The sequence below is a fragment of the Nomia melanderi genome, chromosome 7, assembly GCF_051020985.1.
Source record: "Nomia melanderi isolate GNS246 chromosome 7, iyNomMela1, whole genome shotgun sequence".
Taxonomy (NCBI): Eukaryota; Metazoa; Arthropoda; class Insecta; order Hymenoptera; family Halictidae; genus Nomia; species Nomia melanderi.
Window position 1 is genome coordinate 12,246,502 of NC_135005.1, and position 12,766 is coordinate 12,259,267.

Below are 12,766 nucleotides of genomic sequence, written 5' to 3' on the forward strand. Positions count from 1 at the left end.
GCCGGTGTCGACCAACTCTCTCAATGGAATCGCGTTGCCCGATAAAAGAAGTGGAAACGAGACACGCGTGCGCTATCGGGAACGAAATGAGTATCCAGTTTGTAATGGCGGACCCTTTTAACGCTTTCCCGGAATTACATGCAAATCGAAGATCCGTCCGTTTGCCGACGATTGCATAAAATGCTATAACCGTGCGCTACTAGTGAAAGCAAGCCGCCACTTTGTAGCGTTCGACGGTGAATACCAGCATTTCTGAACGTGGAACGATACGAGCCATCAGAGGACATGACTTGGCCTCGTATCTCCTTAATTTTACTGACAATCGTGCATTCTCTTAGATAATTAGTTCGCATACGATCTTTCTTCTCTCCACTGGACTATCTGCGTAGACTGTTGCATATCTAACGATATCTTTAGCTAAGCTAGCAAAAGGTAGAAGATTTTAACAAGATTAATTTCTAAATTTAAGTATTTAAAATATGAATATTTTCCTTGGTTCGATTTCCTTAGAATTTTCTAATATAATCATTTTAAATATGAAAGTAGTGTAATAGATTTGATTAAATTGCTTCTTGGTGAAGACAGTGTTAAGGTTACTTTATTTCATTGCTGCTTGTTAGAATCGTGTTAATATCATTGCAACAGAATTTTCGCAAAGGAATTGGTTTTGTTTAGTTTGTAGTTATTAGAATATTTATTTTCATTAGGGAGTCAATTTTTATTTAAATGCGACTGTTCTTTGAATCGTTTTATGTGTATACGAGCTACAATCCAAACTCAAATCTAATTCAAATTTTTCCGCGGTGTCGAGGTTGAACAACGATTCTCTCTAATTATCCGTTGTACAAACGGAAGCGTACGCTACCCACCAATTACCCATCGACAGACAATCACATGATCTCCGTCTTCTCCTCTCGAATTACATAAACCAATCTTTTCCTAATCATTGGAAAAGGAAAGTTCCCACCACTCCCAAGAACACTGTCGGACAAGGAAAACCTTTTATTTATTTATACATTCAATTCTCCCCTTTCAAAACGATGAACTAATGAAATACTAACTGACCAAAGGTAAACAAGCCAGACGACAAATTGTTCAAAAAGACAAAACCAGAAAATCCGACCAATCAGACGCTGCATTAACCAACGTAAAATCAAACAAACAAAAGAAAACGATCTCAAATCAAATTTCATTCCGATCTGACCGTTACACAGTACAATTACTATTAACTTTTTGCCCAAATTTCTCATAGAACCTTGGAAATTCTTCAAAAAAGCACCACACTTCAAAAAGATGATAAAAATTCAATCTTATAAGAAATAAAATAAATACAAAACGTTGAATTCGCTGTAAATTACTTCAGTTCATCCCCTAAAAACAAATACAAGTTTGCGTCCAGCGCCATTGAAAATCAATCAAGTGCAAAGGGTGAAAATCAATGAAAATCGATTAACACGAAAAGTCTTTTTGCGCTACCAACGTACGTATCACACATTTTGTTCGTTTCAACTCATATCAGTTTCATTCAATTCACTTATTTATTATTCAACATTCGAGAGTTTCCATCGCAACTAGAAATACTTTCAATCATACGCAAAAGGAGTCAAGCGTCTACTTTTATCCGAAATGTCAATGAAGTTACACAAGTATTTATTTAATCGTACTTTTCCGCGTACAATGTGTTAAGCTACAAGTTACCAATCTCGAATCGTTCCATGCAAGTGCGGCCGTCGCAAAAGGGGGGTCCGCGGCGTGCACACACGTGCGCCCCGACTAACACCTGCTCAAACGGCGAGACGACGCGTTCCCCACCAGAGAAGTTAGCTCCCGGGATGCGGAGACGAGGCTCGGACCCCCATATAGCGTCGCGATGCCTCCTCATGGTGCCCCCCCACGAAATGAATGCCCCGGCCGCGCTTAGGGCGACTAGGCCGCTTAGACGGTGGAGCCATTCGCTATAAAAGGCTCCGTTGGCCACGGGGAATTCGTCAGAGAAGTGACAAACCCCGTGACAGCCCGTGGAAAAAAAGTCAGGAAAGGCGGCGGCACCTGCCGTTACTCTTCTCGTCTCGTCCGGTGACCGACAACCCTTGAACCAGCCAGAAGATGCGGCCCAGCCTGGTCAGTGTGCAGAGAGAGCGTTTTCAACCCCCGTGAGATAGGGGCTCCCATTCAACTCAGATCTCATTGAGCAACGAACACGTGATCCGTAGTGCTTATCTGGTGAATTGTTGTGCTGACCGTCGGTTTTCCTTCGCGTCCCTCGGGCCCAGTGATCAGGGACCGGTGTGACTTCGATAATCTTGCTGCCGAGCTAGCTGATGATTCTATGGGAGTTGAACAGTTGCTTGGACTATTTAAGTTATTCTTCGTTCTTCCCTGTTTTTGTACGATCGCTTCGCTGCGCGATGTAGCTTTCTTCCTCTTCTCCTTTGTGTCTGCTGGGACCGATGTGACTCTGATAATCTTGCTGTTAGCTTATCATCTTGTGACAAGGGGTTAATGAGTTGTCGCGTGGGTCGTTGAAGTTACTATCTCTTGATCTTGTACGATCCCTTCGCTGGCCGATGCAGGTTTCTTTTGTTCTTTGCATTTCCTGGGGCTGGTGATTTTAACGATCTTGCTATTTTGAGTTAGTCTTGAATCTTGTGACGAGGAATTAGGTCGCTTGTTAGCTGATGCGGATTTCTTGATTTTTCTCTTTCGAGTGATCGTTTGTGCAGATTTTAGGCTCGACGGGGTACTTTGTTGTATCTTGATCATAGGAAACTAGCATACGTGGGATTATTGTTACTTTGGGAGTTGCAATTCCTTTTTGTTGCGAGAATCTCTTGATCTTTTCTCGAATCTCGTGAAGTTGACTTCAGTCCGGTTCATCCAGAGTCTTCCTATGAAAGTGTCAAGACCTGCCTGTTAACTAATTACGTATGTATTATTCGCCTGAAGTAAACAGACTATATTAGGCGACCACTAACTTCCTGAAATAATACTCGTCTCGTCCGATCGATAGTTTTTATTGCTCAGGAAATGAGTTTCGTTGCAGGTTTTCTAGCTCCAGCTACTTAACAAGGTATTCCCGTTGCAACCGGCTAGTATAGAATGGAAAGTCGAGCAGTGTGCTCCTGCTTCGAATAATCATGCTTCGTGAAACTATACCGATGATTCTGCAAACTCATTTGTCCTCCTCGAGCGACGTAACCGCGGAGTTTCTGCATCATATCTCTCTCAAGCTCGCATTCCTTCGAATCGAGCAACATTACCACGAAATTTTCAAAATTCTCCTCTACACAGAATTCATATTACCAAGCAGAATATCGAAAGCATCGAAATATCCGGAAACAAACTCGAAATCCAACAATCTGCTTCTCAGAATTCCCAAACGCTCTAACACGAAACTCTCTTCGGTCGTAAGAATACTCATTAAAACTATTCAACAGTTGAAATGAAGTCTCATAGTTCTCAACTTATTCAACGACGTGCCTCATAATTACCAGACCGTAAACATTTGCGCATTTATAGCCTATAAAGATGGTCTAAAGAGATACACACTTTCGTGCAGCATCGTTTCTTCTCACCTCCTGAAACCGTTGATACCAATAACGAAGATGAAACTCCACTTGATCTTCCAGTGGGACCATAAAATTTCATATTCATTGTAGACTATAAACACCGTATAGACTATACAAATTAATTTTTACAACGTGTCCTTCTTAATTTAATATTTACAATGTCTAGTATCGTTCGCTGCAAGAATATTCATTCGCGAACGTCTCCATTGTGCAAAAACCACCTAACGAGTCCAGCCTTCTATCTCGTCACACTTTTACCTGTTTAAAATAATGTCCCTGGGATCGACTTTCTATCGATCCTCGATCATTCGCGGATCCTAGCTGTCTAAACTGCGCTGCCTCGTTCCGGCACGTTAGATGGGCAACGACGATAGAGCTCGACAAGCGTATAACGAGGCTCGTACGGCCTCGTACCGTCGTTTCCATCTATGTTCGGTCCTTGATCTTGACACCTGGTCCGCCGGCAGCCAACCTGTCGGCGGAGGAATGCCCGGCGGACTCGCCGACATTCAAATTAACCGAAATAGGAGGAAAAAGAACGAACGAAACTGAGAGGCCCACTTTCGCGCGGCTCCGAGAACGGTATTTTTCACGGTCAACGTTCGAGGCGTTCGTATGCTAATTTCGTTCGACAAAAAGTTTGCCTCTGCTTTTTTTCTTCGTCGTATCTCTCGCCGTGATTTACCGACCGATGAATGACACGTTCATTCTATGCGAGGGAAGAAGAAAAGTGTCCATTCTGGAATTTTTAGAGAGAGCGTTTCATTTCCTGATCTTTGTAGACACGTGGCCGTTAGAAGATTCGTTTACGATTCGAATTTTTACATGAAATTGTTATATGCCATTCTTGAAGTAGTCAATGCATCGAGTGCTGCATGATTTTGCCGAGACAAATATAGAGAATCAAAATAATGTAATTATTATTGTAGGCTTGAATTGTTGAATACCTGTGCATTAAGTGGTATTACTTATAACGTAGAAAAGTTTTCAAATAATCATCGTTTAATTGAATGAATTACAGTAATTCGATTTGATTGAAGTCACCGGTGACCTCCATGGCATCCAACGTGTTAAGTTCAGCAATTGAATTTAATGAATGACTATACATCATTATACATGAAATATATAATATTTGCTTGTTCACAGTTAATCGCAACGACAACCAAAGTGCACAACGCACTTCTTAATTACTAACTTAACAATCATCCAAGCTATCGTGCAAGAACGTCCGAACTTTCGCATTTTCCTTCGGTCAATTTCACTTTCAGCCACAGGGTTCCTCGCTTTTCACTGTCAGAGTTGAACAATTGAATTTCGGCATTCCAGGCAGTTGCAGTTGCATTAACGAACGCTTCGGGCTTCACGATCGACGTCTCTTCTCACGAAAGGAAGAGAAGAGGGATCGCTGTCGACCCGATTCACGGAGACGTTTTACGTCTGTCCGTCGGTCCGCGTGTTGGACACTTTCATTTTTGAGAGACGCGCTCGTAAACCGGCAGAAACAGGCGGAAAGGTGTCGGATGGGAAAAAGTGGCCGACTGGCTCTCGGAGACCTTCATTTCAACTTGCCTTCTTCGTTTTCTATCTTCACTTCCGTTTCCCGACATTTTGGAGAATCGTTGCCCAGAAGTTGAAGTACATCGTTCATTCTACATCTCTTTTATTCTTGTAACCATCTTCGATCGTTCCTTCGTCTTCACTTTCACTTATACTGTTCTTCGTTTCTTCTTATCTCTCTTCATCTCGCTTTTCTCCAATTACACCGGAATTGTGTCAATAACAGCTCTTGCTTGTCGAGTCTCACCTTCTTACTTATTACTGATTTCATTGTGTTCCGTTTACTTTGTTTACTAATTTATCTGTTATTACTCCGATAGCCTAATTAACACGTTGACTATGGTAGTGACCTAAATTGATTAACAATTACTATACAAAGAAGAATAATATATAACTAAGTTACATTTAATAACACGAGTAGCTAGATAACAATGTAACGTTAAAATTCTAATAATTAAATATTAATAATTCAGGTAATTAATAATTGCTCGTTTCTATCTTTGCTGCGAAGAAAGGAGCAATACACGAAACACTGAAAATTTCACGATAGTCGACGTGTTGCGGCTAGCTAATGCACAGATATTCTCAAGATTGAGAAATTCTATTGAAACTTTAATAGAAAATCAAACTCCAGCGAAAAGAAAAGTCAGAAGCAAAGGTGAGCTCGGGAATCGAAAGTTAGACTCGCCGATGCTGCACTCGACCTTCCCGCGCAATCTGGGATCTTTGTTTGTCAAGGTTTGTCGGAGAACAATCTCTGGATCTCCGTAATTGGAGAGGCACACGCGAAGCATAGTTCATTTAATGTACAAGTTCGCAGTCGCAGCCGCGGCGGCAGGCAGGTTGGATAACGGGTGAAGGCCGCGGGCCGGGCCGTAGATCGAAATCGGGTATCAATTATTACTATAATGCTCGTGTATGAAGCTACCGCGTCGATTAAAACACGGGAGATCGTATCGCGGTGTACACGGAATTCCTGGCCGGTACTGTGTTACTAGGTAATTACAGAACCTACATGACCAGCGTGCCATGATCGGCTCATTTGCATTTCTGGCTGGCTGAACACCGTGTTCTCTTCCGGCAACCGGCATCGGATTAAACCCGTATTCGGGACTATTGTCGTTAGGGTGACAATTGATCAATCCTCTGATTTATGTTCAGCTTTCCTTGGTTTCGATATTAAAAAAGTAACTAAACTCTTTGTTTAGAGACTATTGTCGTTAGTGTGACAATTGATCAATCCTCTGATTTAGTTTTAATTTTCTTTGTTTTCGATCTAAAGAGAGTAACTAAACTCTTTCTTTAGAGACTATGGTCGTTAAGATGACAAATGATCAATCCTCAGATTTAGTTTTAATTTTCCTTGTTTCGATCTAGAAAAAGTAACTAAACTCTTTCTTTAGAGACTATTGTCGTTAGGGCGACAATTGATCAATCCTCTGATTTAGTTTTAATTTTCTTTATTTTCGATCTAAAAAAGAGTAACTGAACCCTTTTATCTAGGAAGATTCTAGACAATCGAATTTCTAACATAGTTCTATCACAATTAAATTCATTATCCACTTTTAAACTCTACTCGCTGACAAAGCAAATTATCCTATTTACCAATGAAGTACTATTCTCGCGTTTCAACGCGGAAAGGTTCCAACTCCGAACAAAGATGACCCCTATCTCAAACATGGTACTTTATACTACTCCACTTGCACTGGTAACATGTCCTATGACCTTTTCAGCTAATACTGGGTTGCCTCCTTTTCGTCTCCGCCCTCGGAGATCCTATAAGGACGAAAAAAGAGTGAGTATCCTACAGAAAATCCTGGGACCTACAATACCAGGAGCGAAATAAAACGAAACTCTCCAATTGCAGAGCACCGTTGAGTCCTCCGCCGAGCCAATATGGCCCGCCAGCGACCTCTTACGGAGTACCAAACCTAGGAAGCTCTTATAGTCCGCCGTCGGGCTCCTACGGCGCGCCTCCGCCGCCATCTTCCTCGTACGGCGCTCCGTCGGCCCCGTCCTCCTCCTACGGTGCGCCGGCTGCGCCTTCGTCCTCTTACGGCGCGCCATCGTCATCTTATGGTGCACCAGCTGGACCATCGTCATCTTACGGAGCACCAGTCGCGCCATCGTCCTCCTACGGTGCACCAGTTGCGCCATCATCTTCCTACGGAGCGCCATCGGCTCCGTCGTCTTCCTACGGAGCACCATCGGCTCCGTCGTCTTCATACGGAGCACCGTCAGCCCCGTCGCCCTCCTACGGAGCTCCGTCAGCTCCGTCCTCTTCGTACGGCGCGCCATCAGGCCACGGATCCTTCGGTGGTGACTCTGGCTACAGCAGCGGAGGATCGTTCGGCGGCGATCACGGCGGCCATGGAGGCGGCGGTGGCGACCATGGATCGTTCGGTGGCGATCAAGGCTCCTACGGTGGCGGCTCCTTCGGTGGCGATCACGGTGGAGGATCTGGCTCGTTCGGAGGTGATCACCATGGCGCAGGATCCTTCGGTGGCGACCACGGCGGAGGATCTGACTCGTTCGGAGGTGATCACCATGGCGCAGGATCCGGCTCCTTTGGCGGAGACCACGGCGGCGGAGGATTGTCGTCCTCCTACGGCCCCCCATCGCAATCTTACGGCCCCCCGGCTCAATCTTACGGTCCTCCGGCTCAGTCTTACGGCCCGCCGCAGCCGCAAGGCAGGTTCGAGAAGAAGCTCACGTGGAAGGCGGAGTGGAAGCAGGTCTGGAAGTCGGAGCAGAAGCTAGCCTGGAAGCAGGAATGGAAGAAGGTGCAGGTCCCCGTGTGGAAAGAGGTCCAGGTGCCTGCGTGGAAGGAAGTGAAGGTCCCGGTGTGGAAGAAGGTCCAGAAGCCGGTGTGGAAGGAGGTCCAGGTGCCGGCTTGGAAGGAGGTTCAGGTGCCGGCTTGGAAGAAGATCCAGAAGCCGGTGTGGAAGGAGATCCAGGTGCCAGCTTGGAAAGAGGTCCAGGTCCCGGACTGGAAGAAGGTGTGGGTGCCGGAATGGGTGAAGATCGGCATCCCAGGTGAGCAGTACGTCGGCAAGGATCAGCACGGCTGGCAGTACACCAGCCACGACCTGTGGAAGAAGAAGCTGGTCTGGAAGCCTGTGTGGAAGAAGGTCTGGCGGACGGAGAAGAAGCAGGTCTGGGTGAGCGACAAGAAGCTCGAGTGGAAGACCGAGTGGAAGCAGGTCTGGAAGACCGAGAAGAAGCAGGTCTGGGTGGCGGACAAGAAGCTGGTCTGGAAGGAGGAGTCGGTGCAGGTCTGGGTGCCCGAGAAGAAGCAGATCTGGGTCACGCAGAAGAAGCAGGTGTGGAAGGACGAGTGGAAGAGCAAGTGGGTGCCGGTCTGGAAGGAGGTGCAGGTGCCTGCCTGGAAGAAGATATGGAAGCCCGTGTGGGAGAAAGTTTGGGTGCCCGCGGAGCAACACCACGACGAGCACCATGGGTACAAGTAAAGCCCTTTCCCCAGGAGATCAAGATCTCCGGTCCAAAGTCGTGGTTGGTCCGTTTCCCCTTTCGGTGTACCGGCCGCGGAACAAGTACAGTGACTTTCTATGGGGCCCCCTTCGAACCACCCTACCTGGGCTGCAGACAGGTGAAAACCATCGATGTTTTCGGGGAATGATTCGTTTACGATGGACTTTGTTAAGATTTTATCGACTCTACAGGCCGGTGGAATTAGAACGATTGTTTTCCTTGTTGTTGATCAGTTAAACGAACTTAGTATTGGGGATAGCTACTGTTTGTAGAGCAGCGGAGCTAATTGCGTCGCATAACCGGGGTGTTTTCGTTTACGGTTAGCAGACGGGAATGATGAAATAGACTCGCGCAAGTAGTTTCTTCGCCATTCGTGAGGATCTGTAGCTTCCGTTGTAGAGTAGCTTAGTTTAACAAATGGTTTCTTGAATGTTGAATTGCCTTCGAAGTCTCAACATCTTTTGAACGTTGAATTGAATATTTAAACTGTCGTGGTTCACTTCGAGATCTCTTGCGAGACACGAGAGAGCACAAGATCCCTATAGTCGCTAGCAACATTTTACCAGACCGACACACTGATCCCGAAAGTGTCTCCCAACGAAGGTCATTATAATTATTCCAATGGTACACGTCACCGGGGAACGGACGGCGAATTCCGAAATTCGCGCCGGTGTTCTCCGTTATGGAGCCCACAATGGGTTACCACGGGAAAGCCATCGAACTACGACCGATTCGCAGAGTCGGTCGAAACGTAATCTAATTACGTACTGCCGACGATGATTCGAATTTAAGGGTCGATTCGATTGCAAGCGATGCTTATATCACGAATATAATATTCACACGGTTATACAATTATACTCATATATTTTATATAAATATAACAATAATTATATAATTATAACATTATATAAGTACAACAGTAGTTATATAAATTATAATTATAAATTATATTTATATAAATTATTTTTCATAATTATATAATTGTAGTATCGTGTATTATATATATTATAATTCATAATTTATAATTATATAATTATAAGAAATATAATTATAAATTATATTTATATAAATTATAATTATAATTTTCAATTGCTGTCCACGTACAGTGAAACTGCAGCGACCCCAACGGCTTTCAGCCACTAATTACGAATAACTTCCAATCGAATCGAAATCTCCATTTTAGTCATTCTCATTGGCAGTACGCGATCGGATGACGTTGCGCCGAACTCTGCCGAAGATCAGCTCAGAGAGAAGACGCGTCCGTGGTAGTAAACGTCTGGGAAGTGGCACGGGCCAAAGACGAAGAGAGAGTTCCTCTTTCTCCTCGGATCTCCCGGCGATCCCACGAATACGGTAATAGTAACCGCGAGATCGTTTCCTTTTTATCGTTTCGGGAAGTAGCTCGCTGTAGCGCTGCGACGCGACGCGCGACTCCTGTCGCCGGTGCCGCGCTCGTCCGCGCTGCGGACGATCTGTTCGCGGCCCGACGGATTTAATTAATGTGTAATTAGCCCTCCCACCCACTTGTAAATAACCGTTGTTCACAGGGGTACAGACACGCCTATCGATATTTTTGTACGATGTTTATGTATGTTGTCGTAATAAAATATTATTCTTTTTTTACTCGTGTCCACTCGATTCTCCTAATTAATAATAACGATCGACATTGGTAATTGCGATCACTTGGAACGCGATGTTCTGCTGTTGTTTATCAATGTCCAAATTGTTATATTATATAATATAAAAATAGCGGTAATTATTATATAACATTAATGATAACAATTATTACTAATATATCAACGTCGATATTAGAAAGAAGAAAATTTAACGATAACAGAACTCTAGTAATAATAAGTGTTATTAATATTATTATTCTCCATAATATAATTATTATTGCTATTATCATCGTTAGTATATAAAATTATAGAAATATCAGAAATAGTGATAATACAGTATATTAAATTGACTATTCATAAGAAGTCTGGTAGCAGCATACGCTAATGGCACGAATGAGCGATTCGTTTGCTTTATTGTCTAGTCGGATTGCTGTTTATACACGGCACAGGTAAAAGCGTGATAATGAGCGCTTCCCCGTGTTCTCACGGAGACGCGGGGGCGCAATAAACGAATGAGAAGGCATCCGTGCGTCGCCTTCGGCCAGCCATTAATTCGCGACAGATGAAAGCGGCGTTTTCTACGGACAACAGCAGGGAAGATGCTTTCTAGGGATAAGAGGAGGCTCAAGGGAAAAGGCCTGCGCGTCCCAGGGTCTTCAGGGTCGCGGACTCGCACTCGTGACCTTTTACTTTCTCCTGTGGACGAAAAAATGTGTGGGACTACAAGTGAGCCAGCTTGCGCGAAGATCAAGCTGACGAAGAAGGGGAATGGTTAACACTAGAACAATTGTTAAATCAACTTTTTCTATGGAAACTATAAAAATCGGACTTTTAGTTTAGTTTATATATTATTTAATCAACTGCTTTGATCATTCTTCAAAGTAACATTGACGTTCTTTCAATAATTGCGAAAGAAGAAATCAGGTAATTTTGACCTGTCTGCTAGTTCTAGTAATGAAGATTAAAGAAGATGAACTTTTTCGATTGTAAGTCGCTGCAATCGTTATTTATAATTTGAGAAATGATCATTGTACAATTGTAATTTGCAATCGTCAATTAGTGCTCATTGTGGCCGTTGATTTGAATCGTAGATCAGTAACAACCGATAATTATTGCCCTAACTGTAACATGGTTTGTCTGCAATTAACCTTTTACAGTCAAGTTTGATGTTTCATTAACACCAGGTCTCTAGAGATCTGAGAGAGGTCTAAGTGACTCGTATGCTGCCCAATATTAATATACAAATCACGTTTCAAATTCTCATAAGGTTCTGCGATAAAAATGAAAGATCATGGTGCAGTCGTGAAGAAATTAGCTGAGGGTCGATTGCAGTTTGCATAAGCATCGACGTACCGGAAATAAACAGCGATGAAAGAGCCCGTCGATAGTGCGTGTAATCGAAAAGTAACGAGAATGAAAGTCCGCGTGACGGAAACCAGACTGATTAATGTATCGGACGTGAGGAGACGCGTCGGGGACTTCCTCGCGCGGAAGAAGATCGATCGTGGAAGAGAAGTCACGATCACGGAGCGTGTGTATGTAACGAGAAGAAAGTTCTCGCAGGAATTCCGCCTCGGGAGGATATCCCATTGTCGACGGGTTTTATTTCTGTAAAATCGCAATATCGACAGTTATTGAACAGGAAGCGAGTAACACTGTAACAGCGTTTACTCGTATTTGTTTTTCTATTGTGTGAAAAAGCGAATGTGCTCTTAGAGTCAGTTAGAATAATTTATGTTGATCTTTATTCTAGATCGTTCACGATTGCACGCGATTTCATTGGTTTATTTCGTATCTTATAAAGCAACTGTCCGTGTAATGTTGTATGTTGCCTTTCCACGCGATGCTTTCTGATCCGTTTATGATAGCTTCTTTGACCGCGGCGAAGGTCTTTAATAGGATTAATAGGTCCGTTAATTGGGAATTTATTTAAAATGAAATTATGATTAAGTGCATTTCTCTTTCGTAGAATATATGTACTTTCTTCGCGAACTGCTTGTTTGAAATATTTACCTGTATTTATTGCTTGTAGTATTTGTTTATATTACTTTCTTGAAATGTTTATTCGTTATATTCATCTAGATGAACTTGACCATGTGCTTAACTGTCTCTGATTTTGATGATTTTCAAGTATATTTTGTCTACGGAAGGCTTTAGTTTCCGAGGTAATCGTGAAATACTTTTGCTACTACTGCACTGAATTTTTATTCATGAGCGTGTCCGTGAGTAGGCTACAAATACAATATAATCGCACGCTCGCCGTTTCGGAGGCGGACTGCATTATTCAGCCCTCGGTGGTCGATAAAAGTTTCCTCCATCGAGAGAGAAAGAGAAAGAGACAGAACGGAGAGCCGAGAGTCTAAAACTACGAGCGGGAGAGGTGCTCGAATGATGAGGGCGTGGCCGAACCGAAAAAGGGCGGAGTCCGAGATCTGTCATAGCGAGGGCGAAGGGAGGAGATTCAACTCGATTAAGGGCGGGACCTACTTGTGTGAAATGCGGTTCGTCCCAGTTTATCTCCGTCCACTGGTC

General features: G+C 43.7%; 2 protein-coding genes across 2 annotated transcripts in view; one reads left to right on the top strand and one right to left on the bottom strand.

Moving 5' to 3' along the window:
* Positions 1-12,766, bottom strand: part of LOC116430456 (retinoid-inducible serine carboxypeptidase) — a 55,513-nt gene that overhangs the window by 25,990 nt on the left and 16,757 nt on the right. The window lies entirely within an intron of this gene.
* LOC143174750 (uncharacterized) lies at positions 1,953-10,241 on the top strand. Its single transcript, XM_076369579.1, has 3 exons — positions 1,953-2,121; positions 6,860-6,921; positions 6,994-10,241. Exons 1-3 carry the CDS (start codon positions 2,107-2,109, stop codon positions 8,594-8,596), a joined length of 1,680 nt encoding a protein of 559 aa, XP_076225694.1. The 5' UTR covers positions 1,953-2,106; the 3' UTR covers positions 8,597-10,241.

Coding starts and splice junctions, on each gene's coding strand:
- LOC143174750 (XM_076369579.1), top strand. Junction 6,922..6,993: donor CCTATAAGGACGAAAAAAGA/GTGAGTATCCTA, acceptor CTCCAATTGCAG/AGCACCGTTGAGTCCTCCGC.